We start from the raw sequence: 17,846 nt of genomic DNA, 5'->3' as shown, positions 1-17,846 counted from the left end.
GAATCATTATTAAAACTTGCTAGCGATTGCCTTGAGCAAGTACTAGTTGGTCATCACTGAGAGCTTTAAGGCTCTTATTAAGTGTAGATCAAGGGGTCGAATCCCTTGACTTACATTCTAATTCAGAATTTTCTGAAAATTTTACAGGAGATACAAAGAAATCCGTTTGATTCGGTGAAGGTTCGTATATCCATCCAGTCCAGTGGATGTTCAATCCCTTCTGATTCCCCATTGATTTCCTTGGCTCCATCCCTTCCTCTTCTCTCAGTGTAGAGTATGAGTAGATGTATATAGCATTTATCGTGTAAAAAAAAAAAAAAGATTGCCTTGAGCAAGTACTGATATGTTCGTGAAATAATAATGGTACATGTCCTCAAGAATGTGTAAATGTTTCTCGTAAAAGAAACTATTTTGTTAATTGATGTTTATGGTACGAGTGCATTTTTTCTTAAAGGAAGAAGAAAAGGGGAAAAAAATAGTATGATTGCATTTGTGGGCTTTACAAATACATAAATACTACATTAATACATTATACATGCACCCATGCTCGGGAGCTTGGTGCATGTGCCACTGTCAAATACTCATACAACAAAACCTAGGAACCTGAAAGGAAAACAAAAGAATTATATGTCGTAATTAAAATTTTTACTAAATTTATGAAATGATGCTTAGAAATACTTAAAGTTGATTATGTCACCTAAAATTTCTTTTTTTTTTAGCAAAAAATACCGTAAATCATAAATGGGTTTTAATTATCTATTATGCTCCATTGTAGACAAACACACACCATCTTGCTAATCAAAATACATTCCTTTGGCTAGGTCCACCTCCATCGATAATGATGTAATGTTTGATTTTGTCAGCCACATTTGCGATCTTTGCTGAGGTAATTTTTTGTGTCGTCAGTTTTGTTTCGAATTTATGATGTTATACTTTGATGTTGTCAAGAAAATTTGACATAGTCCATCTATCACTTGTATACAAGTTCAAACATAAGAGATAGTCAAAGATATTTAGGATGGTCATATATATATCTTGCCTCAGGCTTGAGGAAATTCTGCTCATTTCATGGATCCGTTTCAAGAAGAAAGAAAAAATAGACAGCTTCCACCGCTATCCAGAATTTGAGATGAATTTTTTGTTGATAATAATTTGAGAAGATGCATTTCTTCAAATAAAAAGCAGAAGAAACGTTCTGAAGTTTTCTTTCCGGTGGGCAGTGATTGTGCATAATTTAGAGCTTTTCTCTTCTTTTTTTTTTTTCATTTTATTAGTAAATTCGTGCATTTAATGCTTAATATACCATCTTTGACACGTTTAGTAACCTGACTAAGAAAAGTTGTTGAAATATTCAAGGGAATAAAAGGTTCATTATATCTAACTAAAACTACAGGTTTTAGTACTTGTGAAATGATTCGACACAAACAAATTGTAAAAAAAAAAAAAAGCCACAAACAATTGATTTTTGCTCCTTGAAATTCGAAAAATCAATTACTTTCTAATTGACAGATGCCTTGTCATGCTTGCGCAAAGGAGTTTCAAATGCAGAAATAAAGTATGTCGTCTCCTTAATTATTACTACAAGTTTTTTGCTACGACGAAGCCAAGAAAGAATTATGCTGCGAGCAAACAAGTGGAATAAAAATATCCATTTTTTGTGAATGATTACAAGATGCTTGAAGAAAGCTAGTTGGCAATATTCTAGACTCTAGGAGGTATGAACAATAATACACTAGTGATCTTATCATCAAGATATCTGAACTAATTCTTCAATAAAATTCTTAGCCATCACCCTCCTATTTGCACAAACTTGCTGAGTTTTTATACTCAGGAGAGTAATTGAGGAGCCACAAGCTATTTGAAATTTGGCAAAACTGAAGCTTAAGTTGTTGTAGACCTCGTCCAACTAAATCCTTTAAACAGCCTTGGTTATGAAGCAGAAGGCATTGGTCCACTTGACCTGTTATAATACCCTATTTGTCGCTCTCTCTTGCTCCATATTCTTTTTAGGAATTACGTAATAGGATGTTATCTGTTTATATTATTTTTATTACCTGTTACAAACAGTCCATTTCATCTCCTCCGTTGGGTGAGATGTTATTGCTGCGGACATTTTGTGTAATAAGCATCGTCTGTTTGTTGTTCGTTCCAAAACAGAATAAAGGGCCATTTTCATTTATGGAAGGATTGACTTCTCATATAAACTCATTAGACTCTCTTCTTTAACCAGAGAAAGAAAGACAGAAATGGAACCTCCATCCTGTTTCCGTTTCTCCATTATCCTCATCGTTCTCTCCTTCATATCTGCAACTTCATGGTACAAAACAATCAGTTCAGGATTCCTAGGATGCTCCAAGGTCACATATTGGTGCAATTCTAGTAATAGGAAAGCAAAGTTGAGCTCAGTCCTGGAGACTCCAATTCCCAAACCCAACCACTTGGCTGCTGACACTCCTTCACACCCACTCAACGGGGTCCGAGACATCCTCTCATCCTATGAACCATTTACATCATTCTTTCCATCGGTTCATTCTCTATCCCTTGACGAACCTGAAAAGCCCAAGTCTTGGAATGGAGATAAGGCGATTCCCTCCCACCAAGGAAAGCTTCTGCAACTGCAATATTGAATGGTGAAGTTCATTTACTCATTGTGGACTTAAACTTGGGCCAAATCACAAGTCATGTAAAAAATCCAGGATCAGGGTATGCAATGCTATCCATGGACGACATAAAGGCAAATTACATCAACTAGTGAAGAGTTCAACAAGTCCATCATGGCTCGAGGATTGAAGTTTCCGGATCTTACTTGCGTCCCACCTTCCCCTGGATGGTTTGGCCCTGAAGAAGAAGGGAGGCGTATCGCGAAGGTTGAATGCTTTGTTAACCAGGGCACGCCCAATTTCTACATGAGGCCAGTTGAAGGGTTGGTCGTAATTGTGGACATTGACAACCGAAAAATTTTTAAAGTCTTGGATTCAGGCCGGGGAATTCCAGTGCCTAAAGCTGAGAACACTGATTATCGGCATCAGGCACAAAACAAGCCTTAAAAAATGCAGCCAGTCAATCCAATTTCAATAGAACAGCCTCAAGGGCCAAGCTTTACCGTTGAGGATGGACACATTGTCAGATGGGCCAATTGGATTTTCCACCTTAAGGCAGACCCGCGAGCTGGGATGGTGATCTCTAAAGCCATGGTTCCAGATTCTGAGACTGGTGAATTCAGGAGTGATGTACAAGGGATTTGCTTCAGAACTATTTGTGCCATATATGGACTACTGTCAAAATTGGTACTTCAAGTCGTTCATGGATGCTGGGGAATTTGGTCTAGGTGCGATGGCCTTAGCACTTGTGCCACTCAACGATTGTCCTAGGTACTCATACTATATGGATGGCGTATTTGTTTATGCTGATGGTAGACCGTATATTCAGCCCAACATGATTTGCATTTTCGAGTGATATCGGTTGGCGGCATTCAGAGCTCCCGGTCAACGGTTTTGAGTTATATTGTGACAAATTTGTGGGAGGCAGGGATTGAACCCCTGACCTCCAGCATCACCTTTAATAGTGATGACCACTGGACCAAATGGCCAGTGGCTAACGGTTTTGAGGTATGAGTTACCATAATTGTTATCCTATGGTACATGGTTATTCTTGTTACTGTCTTTTACCTCATGAATGCACACACTTTTTTTTTTTTAGGAAAAAGATCAATACTTCATTCATTTAAATCAGCAGATACAGCGTTAACCGAAAAGGACAGAAAATTGTCCGGAGTTTATTTCTGAAGTAACCTTCTTTGGAAAAAATTTTTCCAGTAGGTTTAATCTTTTTTTTATGCCATGTAAGCTCCCATTTAAATGGAGGAAGACCACACTTAAATGAATTGTAGTAATCTTACTCAGTTCATACTCAAAGTTCAAACACCAAAATACCAAATCCAAAGCAAAAATAGGTAACAAACATAAGATTCCACATTTGATTAATGATAAGATATTATAGTTAACAAATATTTTATATTTTAAGCTTTTCAATCATCCAAGTTCCTTTATATCAAAACCAATAGGATTCGATATTGGGTTTTCAGAAATAATATTATCATGTTACTCCAAAGACTTTGGGATCCTAAATTTTGATCTCCCTGTCCCCTCTTAACTTTTTAAATCATACCATTCCCCCCCCCCCCACTAATTTTTTTTTAAGAAAAAGTGTTACTAATAAAAAATGAAAAAGAAGTACTATAATCATTTTATAATATTTTAGTAATAATCAAATATAGAGTCTTTTCCTATGTTTATTGCCTTGGTTTTTTTTTATTTTTCATCCTCAAATTTTGCTTTTTGCATTTGCATTTCGAATGCGAATGTTAAAACCAATAATCACGAGGTAGAAAAAGGTGAATAGTATTACAACAAAGTATAATTACGAAACCCCTTCCAAGATTTCTGATAATTTCATGTTGCACACCTTTACATTCAAATATTATACTTACCACGCTTTATTAAGATATAATAATCTTCCCAAACTTTATAAAATATTCTAGTGACAATTTTTTGAAAAAGGGAAAAAGTAATGAAATGCTTGTCAAACTTGAAAAATGTATCACTAAGAATCTGCCCATCACCCAATACTGTATCACCCCATGCTATTTCTTTCCTACAGCTTCAATCCACCTTTTTTCCCCTATTCAAGTTTTCTTATCCTTTCCATAATCCAAATCTCCATGTCTCAAAAATTTCAGTGTTAATCGTGCTTTTTAATTGATTCATCTCTCATTCTTTCGGTTTGTCCTCATTTTTTCTCTGACCAAAGTTTAATAAACAGTTGCAAACACAAATATACAGTTGTAACTTTGGCCAAAGGAATATAGAGAAAATGATTTAGGCCTAAGGTGAAACTATTTAAGACTAGGAGAAAAACAAGAATGTATTCATTGAATAATTTGATTTAAATACTATAAAAACTCCTTAAGCAAAATTCGAGTTATTAGTATGATTTTTTCCCTTACATCAGCCAAATAAAACTCACAACTACTATTCAGGAAAGGTATGCATAATTTTTTAGAGGTGAAGGGAGCTAAATGTAAATGTCATAAATCTTAGAGGAGGTTTGTGAAATTATCCCTCAAAACAAGGAGGAGGTTGTAGCTCTCAGGACATTTAAGATAGAAGTTTACCTGGCATAAGAGATATTAAAAGGTAATAATTTGTGAAAGAGCAACTGTAAATATTTCTTCTAAAGAAGGTTACTTTGGAAATAAACTCAAACTATCCTACCATACAAATCTCTGATCTAAGTTAGCTGCTAGTTTGGCTAACATATCAGCAGGTTTGTTCCCATGAATACACACACCATAACTAGTAACGCTGGAAGACAAATATCCAAAGAATAGGCAAAAAGGTGGGTAGATGACATTAGTAAACTATAAATTTACTACTGTGTGAAAAATTTCCCATGTGAATAGACTAAATTTTGACCATGAGTAAAAACTACATGTAATTAACTATAATATTCCCGAGTGTCAATTTTAGGAATATTCGAAACCTGTATTCTCATTCAGCCCCTTGACTTGGATAATTTGTACATGAAGGCGTCAATATTGTATAACTGCAAAATGTTGATATCGGTAGCTGTGAAGTAGATGAAGTAATTTGATTCTAACTTTCGAGCAGATAAGAGAAGCAAGGCCGAAGATAACTCTTGTAGCTAGAATGGCAGCATCAGTTGGAAACTATGATTACATATTCGACTGGGAGTTTCAAATGGATGGTTTAATCCGAGTCCAGGTGAGCTTGTCAGGAATGCTAATGGTGAAAGGAACTCCATACGAAAATCTCAATCAAGTGCCATCAAATGTAGAAATGTCCACTCCTCTAGTATCAGAAAACGTACTTGGTGTTGTGCATGATCATTTCATTACTTTTCATTTGGACATGGACATTGATGGCTCAAACAATTCTTTCGTCAACATTAATCTTGTCAAGGAAGAGAATCTGGGGGGACAATCTCCTAGAAAGAGTATCTTGAAGGCCAAAAGACAAGTAGCCAAAAATGAGGAAGATGCAAGAATAAAGCTTAAGCTCTACGATCCTTCCGAGTTTCATTTCATTAACCCTTCCCGGTTTTCTAGATTAGGTAATCCCAACAGGGTACAAACTGGTTCCTCGTGCCACTGCAGCCAGTTTTCTAGATCTTGATGATCCCCCACAATTGCGAGCTGCTTTCACCAACAATCAGGTACCAGTAATTGGATTGTGTCGCCAATTAATAATCATATATATTTGATCACGAGTATTAAAATCTTTCTGGAAATATTAGGTCATCGCGAGTTTCGATTCAAATGTTATTTTGTAATGATAGATTTGGGTGACTCCCTATAACCGATCAGAACAATGGGCTGGTGGGTTTCTAGTGTATCAAAGCAAGGGGGAAGATACACTTGCTGTCTGGTCTGACAGGTAAATACTTTACCTGGGATCTGCTTCGGTTCAATTTTTCTTCAAAGGAATAAAAAACAATCGAATTTTGAACTCCAAATATACGGTGATAGCACTGTAAACTCCAACAAGAATTTCTGGGCATCCATTCATTGACTTCTTTAATATGTTGGTACTTACTTTTTCTTGATCCTCTTTTAAATGTCAAACAGGAATCGTCCAATTGAGAACAAGGATATTGTGCTGTGGTACACACTGGGATTTCATCACGTACCATGCCAGGAGGACTTTCCTGTGATGCCTACAGTGTCTTCTAGCTTTGATCTAAAGCCTGTCAATTTTTTCAAAAGCAATCCTATTCTTGGAGTAATGCCCAATTTCGAGAAGGACCTGCCAATTTGTTGGGCCTCAACTTCTCAGTGACCATCAACTCAACAACTCAATCCTCCTTTTTGTATTGAGTATGCATATCATGATTTTGTAACTTTGACAGTATTGCCTGTGAAAAGCCACGCTAAATGGGCAATTCCTCGCTACTCAACATTTGCTAGCAAATTGCTAACATAATTTCCGGGGGAATCAATTAGTTTTTTTTTTCAAACGATAACACTCTCATTAAAACAATTCAAAGTTACAAAGCTGGAGTACGTGCTCCTGCATCTTTACTAGCTAAACTACTTAGCCAATCAGGAAATGATTCCTGCCACACATTCTCATCTACCAAGTGTAAGGCAAATTTAGCCAAATGGTGAGCTACAGAGTTCTCTCCCCTTCTGATAAAGGAGAAGGAACATTCAACGAAGTCCATCCTGAGCTTTAAAATATCAAACAGAATGACTCCCACACTTAGATGTTCTGCACTCTTTGCGTTGAGTTTGTCAACTATTGTTTTGCAATCCAACTGTAGCACAATCTTTCCCCAACCATTCTGCTTTGCAACGATCAAGGCTTTCCTGATTGCCGTAGCTTCTTCCACAACCGGATCCCCAAGTCTATTTTCACTCACTGCCCAGGCTCCAACCAAGACACAATCATCGTTTCTTGCCACTATCCCCCATCCAACTTTTCTCTCTTGCATGTTCAAACTAACATCAGTATTCATGCTAATAAATCCTTTGGGAGGAGGAGTCCATTTGCCACCTACCATAGCTGTACCATCCCCAGTTCCTTTGCTCCTATCAGCTTCAGAATTTATATTCCTGTATTCAAACCATTCCTGCACTGCTTTATTTATAGTTTGACCAGGGCACCTTTTCTCCCTATTGAATTGAACTCCATTCCTTGCCTTCCACTGTTCCACACCTGCCACAGGATGTTTATAGTAAGAGCAATATGTTCTCTCCCCTTCACCCTTTTTTGAGCCTCCATAAGACCATTCCACCAATGCCAGAAATTGTGTCTGAAATCCTGCAAACCATCCCACCTAATAGGAGTAGCTTTCCATATGAATTCAGCATTCTTGCAAAAAAAAACAGCATGTGTTCCAACGTTTCTGTCTGCTCTCCACATCCAACACATTTGTCATCTGCTTTTCCAGTTCTCCTTTTCAGCACCTCATTGACTGGCAGTATTCCCCTTAAGCACTTCCATATGAAGTGTTTCAGTTTATGTTTTATGTTCAAACCCCATAAAAATTTCCAAACTCCAGAGTTTGCCTTATTTCTGCTGCTATTTCCCCCTCCCACCTGTGTATCTCCCTTCCTGCTTGACATCTCCTTAGCCAGCACATAACCAGATTTGATAGTGTATTTCCCCGAGTTGGACCTAGGCCAAACAAATCTATCCTTACTATCACATGTACTCAGAGGGATGCTCCCTATTCTAGCACAGTCTTCCTTATTGAAAATGTTCTGCAACAAGTCCATCTTCCACTTACCATTGCTAATCAGCTCCTGCATCTTTACTATCTGACACCTTTCTGCTTCTTGGATTGCACCATTCCACCCTCACTGTTAACTATCCATTTATCCTTCCATATATTAATAGAGCTTCCATCACCAACTCTTTTATGAACACCTGCATTTAGCAAATCCCTGGCACTCAAAATACTCTTCCAAATCCAGAAATTACCTCCTCTTTCCTTCACTCTCCAAATTGATGAACCTTTAAAATATCTGCCCTTAATCACTCTACTAACCAGCAGTCCAGGATTAGTCAACACTCTCCAAAGCTGTTTAGCTAACATTGCTTTGTTAAAGCATTGGAGATCCCTGAACCCCAATCTCCCTTTCCCTTTGACATCAGACAGCTTCCCCCATTCAATCCAATGAATCTTCTTCTGCTCCTCACTATCCCCCCACCAGAACTTAGCCATTTCTCTACATATGTCCTTACACAAAGACTTTGGCAACTTACAGCAGCTCATTGCATAGGTAGGAAGGGCCAAAATTACTGACTTCAACATCACTTCTTTACCTGCCTGACTTATGAGTTTTTCCTTCCATCCTCCCAATCTGCTCACAACTTTATCCTTTATATAACTAAATAACACCTGTCTTTTTGGTCTTCCAATCACTATAGGGAGGCCCAAGTATTTGCTTTATTGTGCTACCTTCATTCCTCCCAACCCTCTCAGTACCTCCCCTTTCCTGCCTTCCCCTACATTCTTTCCAAAAAAAAAAACAGAAGATTTTTCAACATTTACAATCTGTCTTGAGGCTTCCCCATATAGCTTCAAAATCTGCATCACTTCATCAGCCTCCTCCTTATTAGCTTTACAAAAAATAAGAGTATCATCTGCAAAGAAAATGTGAGATAAAGCTGGGCAAGCATGAGCCACTTTGAACCTAGTCAACCTTTTCTCCTGCATTGCCTTTCTCAACAGGTTTGTGAATCCTTCAGTAACTAGTAAGAATAGTTAAGGAGACAGGGGATTCTCTTGCCTAATTCCTTTAGATGGTTTCACAAATCCTCTACTTTCACCATTTATATTGAAAGAATAAGTCACAGAAGGCATACACTTTAATATCCACTTAATCCAAGTTTGACAGAAGCCCATTTTTTCCATCATTTTCACCACAAACTGCCATTCTACTCTATCATATGCCTTTGACATATCTAGTTTTAGAGCCATAAAAGCCTTAGATTCACTCCTCATATTGTTCAAACAATGAATTGACTCATGTGTAACTATGACATTATCAAGGATCTGTCTCCCTGGTATAAAGGCAGATTGATTTTCACTGATGCAATACTTCAGCAAAGGTTTTAACCTATTAACTAGAATCTTAGAGATGATCCTATAAACCACATTACATAGGCTTATTGGTCTGAACTGAGACATACAAACAGGATTATCAACTTTTGGAATGAGAGTGATCATGGTACTATTATGGCACTTAACAAGTTTTCTGAGTGAAAAAAGCTAGAGACAGCATTTATAAGATCAATTTTAATGGTATTCCAAAACTATTGAAAGAAAATAGGTGTCATACCATTAGGTCCAGGTGTCTTATTTGGATGAAGGGAGAATACAGCTTTCCTGACTTCCTCTTCAGAAACAGGTCTCACTAGTCTTTGATTCATTTGCCTTGTAATTATCTGAGGAATTCCTTCCAAAATAGTTTCAAAATGCTGAGGATTAGAAGAAGTGAACAGGCCCCTAAAATACCCCTCTATCTCCTTCTCATTATCCTCCCCAGATTTACACTAATCCCCACCACTCTTCTACAAAGCTGAGATAGTATTCCTCTTTTTCCTACCCTCCACAATGGCATGAAAATACTTATAGTATTTTTATCCCCCTCTTTTAACCAACAACTCCTAGCCTTCTGTCTCTAGAACACCTCCTCTTTTCTATAAGCCTCAGCCAATTTCCCTCTCAGTTCTCTTCTCCTCTCTCCCTTATCATCTTTGCCACTCCTTTGTAGCTCCCTCAGTTCCTGCTTTATATTCTGGATTTGCCTCTTAGCATTACTATTGTGCTGCCTATTCCAGTCCAGAAGAGCCATTCTACACTCCTTTATTTTTAGCTGGAGTCTATAATCTCTTGAACCAATTTGTTGTTTGCTCCAAGCTTTACTAACTACCTCCCATACACCTGGATTTTTAAGCCAATTTCTATCAAAATAGAACCTCATCTTCCATTTCCTACCCCCTGGCTCAGTATCAAACAACAACATGCAATGATAGAGGCCTCATTTTGGATATGTATACACTTTGCCTTTTTGTAGTCCTTCATCCATCCTCTACTGACCATAATTCTGTCCAGTCTTTCTTTAATCTCCCCTTCATCCTCCCAGTTGTTACACCAAGTCCACAGAATACCCTCAAAACCTATATCTATCAGCTCATTCACTTTAATGAAACTCCTGAACTTCCTAAAACTATCCTCAGACCTCATGATTCCACCCCATTTTTCATCATTATTAACAATATCATTCGTATCCCTTGCAATCACCCAGTTTTTTTCCCATAAAACCTTTCTTTTAGTGATGATGTTCCATTGTTGCTCTCTAACTGTCTCTACACTACTGGCATATACACAGATGAGCCACCACTTAGACTCACCCTCAGTACCTTCAATCTGTAGTTCTATCGAAAAATCAGTAAACAGCACCTTACTAACAGCTAGTTCTTTCTTCCACATGACAGCCAGTCCTCCTGACCTACCAACAGGGTCCATTACAAACAGTTTATCATACCTCAGCTTCATCCTAACTTTATTCATGAAACATTTTCTATTCTTAGTTTCTGACAAGCATATCACCTCTGGGGAATAGAGATTTGCAATCTCTTTAGTTGGGGAACTGTCAAAGGGCTCCCAGCACCTCGACAGTTTCACACCAGAGCCTTCAGAAAGACTTTGAAGCACTATTTATGTTGGGCTCCACCACCTTCAGCATTGTGATCCCCTCAATATCTATTACCATTCTTCTACCCCTCTTTAGCCTACCATCCATCAACCCCTCATTTTCTTTCCCATCTAAGCCATCCTGCTTCCTTTTATTTGCCCATTTCTGAGATTCCAGTCCAGAGTTAAGCTCTCCAAGAGGCTTCCTCCTTCCCACCTCCTGAATCAATCTTTTCCACCCACTATTCCCCTTATATTTTTCTAACACCTGTTTCCTATTCCCCTTTGAGACCTTGGAACCTTCTGCCTCCAACTTACCCCCCTCCAACCCTCCCTACTCACCCATTCCTCCCTCACTCCCATCAATCCACATTAAGTCACAGTCCACTAGTCTACTCCCTTCCTCATTTACAGTAATATGTTCCACTTCCTCAAGGCTTCCCCCCTTAATTCTTCCCTTAACAGTTCATTTTTACCCCCCTTTGCCCCTTCCTTTAGTATATCCCCCATCCCATCTGATCCTCCCCCCTCTGAATCTATTGGTCCCACTGTTTTCTCCCCAACACTCATATCCAGGATCTCATGATCATTTCCCCTTGCATCCCCCCCATTAGCAACCTCATTTTGTATGCTTTTGCTTTTTTCATCAGCTTGCCAAGTCAGCAGCAATTGTTTAACACCCACCCTACTGTCCCTTGAACTACCCTGTTCCTCTCTATTGCTTGATTCAGAAGACTTAGCTTCATTAAATTTCTTAACTAGACTTCTGGAAGAGCTGGCTCTCAACCACGCTCCATATTGTGTTTCTTTCCTTATGTTCACACCATTGTCTTTACAATTTCTCTCATTATAGCCTATAATCCCACAACAATAACAGAAGTCAGGGCATTTCTCATACCTAAACTCGATCCACTTAGTTTCACCCCCCATCCTAACTGTAGAGCCCTTAAGAATAGGATGGTTTAGATCCAATTCCACCAAAACTTTCAGGTGCTTGCCTTCTTTCTTCCCTCCTGGCGAAATTGTTACCTCTCCAACCTTATTGAAAACTCCCCCAATCCTCTTCCCAATCTCCTTGGTAACCCAATGAAGTGGTAAATTCCACATTTCGACCCAAATCCATGTCTTAGAAAAAGCCTTTGTATCAAGTTCAATCCCTTTCCTCTAAGGTAGAAGCACCAAAGGAAGATTATCGAAAACCCAAGGTCTATCATTAAGGATCCTATCCATATCATACCTATTACTAAAGATGAACTGGAACATATTCACTCCAATCTCAATGACTCTCAGGTTTTTGGCAAACGACCACATATTGCTGGAAAAACTTTTAATTCCAGATATGTTCACATTTTTTCCCCCACCACTTTACCAATGATACTCATTTTACATTCCTTTATTCCTTGAAACACTTCTCCCCTTCGAGCTGAATACCATTAGCCTCCTTATCAGTTAGCTCAAAGCAATTACAAAGCGATGCTCAGACTGGAGACTTGTCTCTGAAGCTAAAGTAGCTAGCTGTTCAAAATACTCAACAGACACAGAGAAATATACAGAAAACACAAACAGAATGGAAAGCACTACAAACGGAACGAAGACGAAGCTGAAAGGAACAATTAGCAAGCTAAAAGAAGATTATTCAAGGAAAAACAACTAGATCTGACCGAGCTAAACCTACTGATTACCTACGAGAGACCAAGCTACCTGGACCAAAATGAAGCTGAGCGAGCCATTTGAAGAGGATCGTGAGTAAACAGATCAGTAATCATCATAAATGCATCACAGTTTCATCATTGTTTGTTGAATGCAAGGAGGATCAATGCTTTCAGTGGAAAAAGTTGAAATTATTGGGAAAGAATAAGTGCGGGTAATTTGAATTTTGGTAGTTTCAAACACCCACAAGGGGGAATTTACTCTCTACGTAGAGAGAGAAAATGCTCTCATTTCGAGAGACTCCTAATCATTTTACCTCATGTATTTTTGAGCTACACTCCCCGGGGGAATCAATTAGTTGTTTCCACGAAATGTTGCTAGGAAATGCAGAATAGGTGAGCTTTCGGCGAAGACAATTATGAGAAATTGTATCCCACCATCATCTACTTAAGGTTTGGCAGCTGTTAAGAGAATGTGATTGCCAAATATTAGAGGATGGTTGGATGGACAAATTTGTTACCATATTATATTTCTCTCATGAATGGACTCGAGCTAAAAGCCTAAAGGTATTCAAATTCAGACGGCCCTCGATGATATCAGCCAAAACAAATTGCAAATACAGAAATGGCATAATTGAACAAGAAGCAACTTTAGGAGAGAGTAGCTAAGAGACGAAGCTGAGGTTAAGTGACCTGGCAAAAAAACAATTATAGGGGCTAGTAGTGTGTGAGATTCATATTTTCGCGAAAATATAAGAGATGTTTTAAACGATTTTTCTGGTATGAAACCATCAATGAAAACTAAAGGTCTATTTGGATTTGTCTTTTTTTTGTTTTTGGAATCTACACTATCACATTTAAAAAACACTTCCAAAAATACTTAATCCATGCAATCAATACACAATATGCACTTAAACAAAGCAAATAAAATAAAATAAAATAATTCTTGCTGCCTCTTTTTTTTTCCACCCACCTTCTATACTCACCACCCACCATCACCAACCACTACTGCCGCCGCCCCTCTTCTCCTCCCTCCTCCCCTTTCCCACCACCCTTCCAACTCCCCTGAGATCTATTTACTTAATTTGAGTTTTTTTTTTTTTTAAGAATGTATTAGATCATAGTCCAAGTAAATCAAATAATCAAATAGAAACAATCCTAGACATACATGACAACAAATTGATTCTGATTGGAGTTGGAATCCAACATAAAAGATGTCACTAATTTTGTGAACATTCTTTTCAAAATATTTTTTTTTTGTGAACATCACGCCAGTAAATGATGGAGTCAAATCAAAGTTTTCAAAGGGGAAGCCCAAAAAGTATGACATGCCAAAGCTTTCAAGGTTTGTTTGGGCGGTGATTATTTGCCAAATTTTTTTTGTTTGCATCTTCAACAAATTTTCAACCACATTTTTTTTATCTTATATATATTATATTAAAAAAAATAATACTATTTTTTTTTTTTACAAAACTATCCCAACTAATCTAGTATTCAAATATTTGGAGCGCTTCGTCGCCAATGATGTCGGAGTCCCGACATGCATGTTGATATGGTCTTTGTTGTGGTCCATATGGAATCTAAACAAATGAAATAATTTCGGAAACCTCTCATAATGTTTCTTCCAATTGTGTTACTTCTTCTAAAGTTTGAAAAATTATACTTACCTCTCTTAATATTATGAAAAAATTATAACAACCTTCACAAACTCTACAAATCTTAAATAAAAAGTGAGTTTAAAAGAAAAAAGGGAACTCATTCTCACTAACGCTTCTTTATCGAAAAGTTCTAATATCATCTTATCTAATACATTATTTTACATTCTCAAATCCTTGGATGAATTTTTTGCTCTATTCTATAAAGAACTGATGAACTAATAGGAATGCAATTGTTAAACAGAGTATCTTAACAAATTATTTAACTAAAAAAAAATGTCCAAGCACAAAAATGATGCCTTCAAGACGTGGTTCAATTTTTCCTGCAAATAACTACTTGGAAAATTTTATCTATCAAGTAATGGTCATATTTGGCTTCTTTTACTATTTGGATTTGTTTTACAAATCTGATAGGTAAATATAGAGTATTCAGTGGACATTGTTTCGCTTACATCACAAATTGTTATTAAAACATACCTTTTAGTGGAGATTTTCATAACATTTTAAACTTTAAGGAAGATAGTTGCAATTGTCAGAAACCTCAGCCGAGATTTTTGAAATCACCCCAATGAAAATTAAACAGGTACCGGAATCTTGAGATCCATTCAGATGCTGATTCCAACAGTCTCAATCTGAGCCACAATATTTCAAGCAAAAAAGTACAATCAGTCAGGCATCAATCAATTATTAAATAGTTTATTCATCCATTTATTAGTAATTAGTCATGACTCACCTTCTCTGTCGTTTGGGCGTGAGATATTTCTTGGAGTTGCGTCTGATCTTGGGCACCCTAATTTCGAGATTCCCCCGACATAATATAAGAACAAAATTGCAGTCCACACTCACTGCAAGAGAAAAGGTACTAGTACTAGTCTTTCATGGATCAAACTTTAGCAAAAAGGGCAAAAATAAAATAAATGAAATAGCTGGTGATCCACCTCAGAACTCAACTTATACGCAAAAATTCCGAAGAGGATGACAACTTATCCAAATAGTTATGCAAAAATAAGCAGTGAATCTGGTATATAATCTCGTATCTTATCACCAAGGATTCCATACGTATACCAAAGGGTAGGGAAATAAATGGGATGGTGATGCTGGCATCTCTTTTGGTGCATTCAGCTTCGAAGACCAACAAGAACTTGCCAATCAAAATTGGCTGTCCGACACTTGCTTTTTAAGTGGGGTGGATTAGAGGCTCGTTATGAGTGATTTTATGGTATAAACTGTAATCTAATAACAGTCAAATGCGTGCTTCTACGATTCGCCATTGGGTAGCAATCGTGATGAAGAGCCTCACCCTGAAGCCAATTCAAGGTCGCCACTCCATGCATGAGTTGGATTTGGAAAAATAAGGGTGCATTAAATTCAAGATTTTGAAGAGGTGATTAATCTTGTAAGTGGAGTCCTTGGACGGTAATTATGATCAATGAATAAGTTCAGTTGGATACATCTCTTTTTTAAAAAAAAAAAAAAAAATTTTGAAATTTAATCAAATATTCTCGAAGTTACCAGTTTTAAGCAATGAACCATCAGTTTATTTACCCGGGGAAGCAGATTACCATTGTTCCCTGAGCTTCGTAATTCGTGAATTCTTGAATATCCATCCTACCCCATCATGCTTTTGTTGAATAAGTAAGGGATCTTAGTATCCTACATGACTACCTTAAGACGCTAAGATATCTTATTAGTAGCTGGAGAATTGAACTACAATTAATTAGAGCAACGGCAGCGCGGGTGTAATGGAGGGCCATTACACCGCCGTGTCATGGAGATTACACGTATCATGGATATGATGCATGTAATCTCTTAGAAGATGAGACCCATGATTAAATGTAAACTAATTCTAGTCACCAACCGTTACATTTAATTTTTGCTTCAACGGTAAATTTGCCAGCACACAATACATTTTAGCCTTCTATATAAACACACAATACTTTTTTTTAAAATATATCCCACTATTTTACTCTATTATTTCTTTTACTCTCTCACTCATTTAATTCATTTTTTGTGATTATGGATGAAAATTTTAGTAGTTTTACAAATATGTTAAATGCTCCAAATGTAGAAAATTCATCATCCTCACAAAATCAAAACCCCCAAAAATTTTCAAATTTCCCATTAGTACTTTATTTTTTAAAAATAACAAAATTATTTTTAAAAATTACTTTATCTATTCATGGGATATGAGTTATGCATTATTAAAATAAATATTTGATTTAATTGTGAACCCATGCTATTACATCCTATGGAGTGTAATCCATTATGAGTGAAAGTGTAATAAAAGAGGAGAAAGTGAAATGCTGATGTAACAACACTACACAAGATGTAATAACATTGTGGATGCTCTTAGTGTGACATACAACTCCAACTCTACAAAGAATGCACGTAATTAAATGAACGGTTCAACTCCAACTCCAACTCTATAAGTGCTTTGCTAGATAAGCCGCACGCTTGTGAAAAAGGAATAAGTGTAGCACCACGCGACAGATTTTACGTGCGTCAAGCTCAATTTAGTGTATCCAATAAAAGTCAAAATATCTGTTTAACTTTTTATTTGCTTTGTGCAAGATGCTTGGTAGGGGTATAAAGTAATCAAATTATTTGACTTGAACTTACGAGTAGTTCCATCAAATAGTTCCATCAAAGATTCAACTTTAATTCGTCAGTGACCAAATTCGAGTTAAGATCAATTATTTGATGAAGTAATCGAGTAGAAAAAATTAAAATTCGAGTACTAGTCTAACTTTATCAAGTAATGTTTTTATAATATAAATTTTAATTATTTATTATAAAATTATGAAATTTACAAAAAAAATGGAGTTGTAAAATTTGATTGAGCTCAATTAAACTCAATTGAAATCGATTTGACTGAACTTGAATTCGACCACAAACCATGAGAAATTTGACTAGTTCGAGTCGAAGTATTTTCATTTAAGTAGTGTACTGTTTCGAACTTAAATGGACTCGATAACAGTCCTAGCGGTGCTTGATTTGTTGGACTTTGTGCCAAATATATTATGATAGACTTGACTTATACGTCAATCTCGAAGTCATGTGATTGATTCCATTGTTAGAGCGATATGATGTCGCACAACGATATAGAAGTGACGGTGACTATCACACGATGAAGCAAGAAAAATTATGTGATTATCGCATACCATCACACGGTTTACAAGTGTAAATTTCTAAATTAAATGTCCTATCTAAATTTAGATGACTTATTAAAAAATATTTTATTTAATAAAAATGTTTAATAAAAAAACTTATTAAGTACTTAAATATGTTGTTTGGAGGCATGTTTCTCGTAAATGCT

At 36.9% G+C, this 17,846-nt stretch overlaps 2 protein-coding genes and 1 pseudogene across 2 annotated transcripts; 1 reads left to right on the top strand and 2 right to left on the bottom strand.

Annotated features, from left to right (window-relative positions):
* The first annotated feature begins 2,040 nt into the window (after positions 1-2,040).
* Positions 2,041-6,970, top strand: LOC140012885 (amine oxidase [copper-containing] gamma 2-like; annotated as a pseudogene).
* Positions 6,971-7,065: 95 nt separating this feature from the next.
* Positions 7,066-8,332, bottom strand: LOC113704980 (uncharacterized). Its single transcript, XM_027226844.1, has 2 exons — positions 7,808-8,332; positions 7,066-7,725 (listed from the first exon to the last, which is right to left on the bottom strand). Exons 1-2 carry the CDS (start codon positions 8,330-8,332, stop codon positions 7,066-7,068), a joined length of 1,185 nt encoding a protein of 394 aa, XP_027082645.1.
* A 5-nt stretch (positions 8,333-8,337) lies between these two features.
* Positions 8,338-12,333, bottom strand: LOC140012838 (uncharacterized). The gene is made up of 8 exons (XM_072061167.1): positions 11,639-12,333; positions 11,329-11,456; positions 10,590-11,225; positions 10,220-10,473; positions 9,909-10,082; positions 9,393-9,708; positions 9,013-9,278; positions 8,338-8,925 (listed from the first exon to the last, which is right to left on the bottom strand). Exons 1-8 carry the CDS (start codon positions 12,331-12,333, stop codon positions 8,338-8,340), a joined length of 3,057 nt encoding a protein of 1,018 aa, XP_071917268.1.
* Positions 12,334-17,846: the final 5,513 nt, after the last annotated feature.

This window comes from Coffea arabica, chromosome 8e (genome assembly GCF_036785885.1).
Source record: "Coffea arabica cultivar ET-39 chromosome 8e, Coffea Arabica ET-39 HiFi, whole genome shotgun sequence".
Lineage (NCBI taxonomy): Eukaryota > Viridiplantae > Streptophyta > Magnoliopsida > Gentianales > Rubiaceae > Coffea > Coffea arabica.
This window is presented reverse-complemented; position numbering and strand designations above follow the sequence as displayed.

Excerpts from the sequence above, each read along its gene's own strand:
- LOC113704980 (XM_027226844.1), bottom strand. The coding sequence starts at position 8,332 with ATGCAGGAGCTGATTAGCAATGGTAAGTGGAAGATGGACTTGTTGCAG. Across the intron at positions 7,726-7,807 it reads TTTCTGGCATTGGTGGAATG|TGGAAGGCAAGGAATGGAGT; the intron begins GTCTTATGGAGG and ends GGTGTGGAACAG.
- LOC140012838 (XM_072061167.1), bottom strand. The coding sequence starts at position 12,333 with ATGTGGAATTTACCACTTCATTGGGTTACCAAGGAGATTGGGAAGAGG. Across the intron at positions 9,709-9,908 it reads AAGAGGAAGTCAGGAAAGCT|TTCAGACCAATAAGCCTATG; the intron begins GTATTCTCCCTT and ends TGTATGTCTCAG. Across the intron at positions 8,926-9,012 it reads GGGAAGGCAGGAAAGGGGAG|GTGTTATTTAGTTATATAAA; the intron begins GTACTGAGAGGG and ends CCAAAAAGACAG.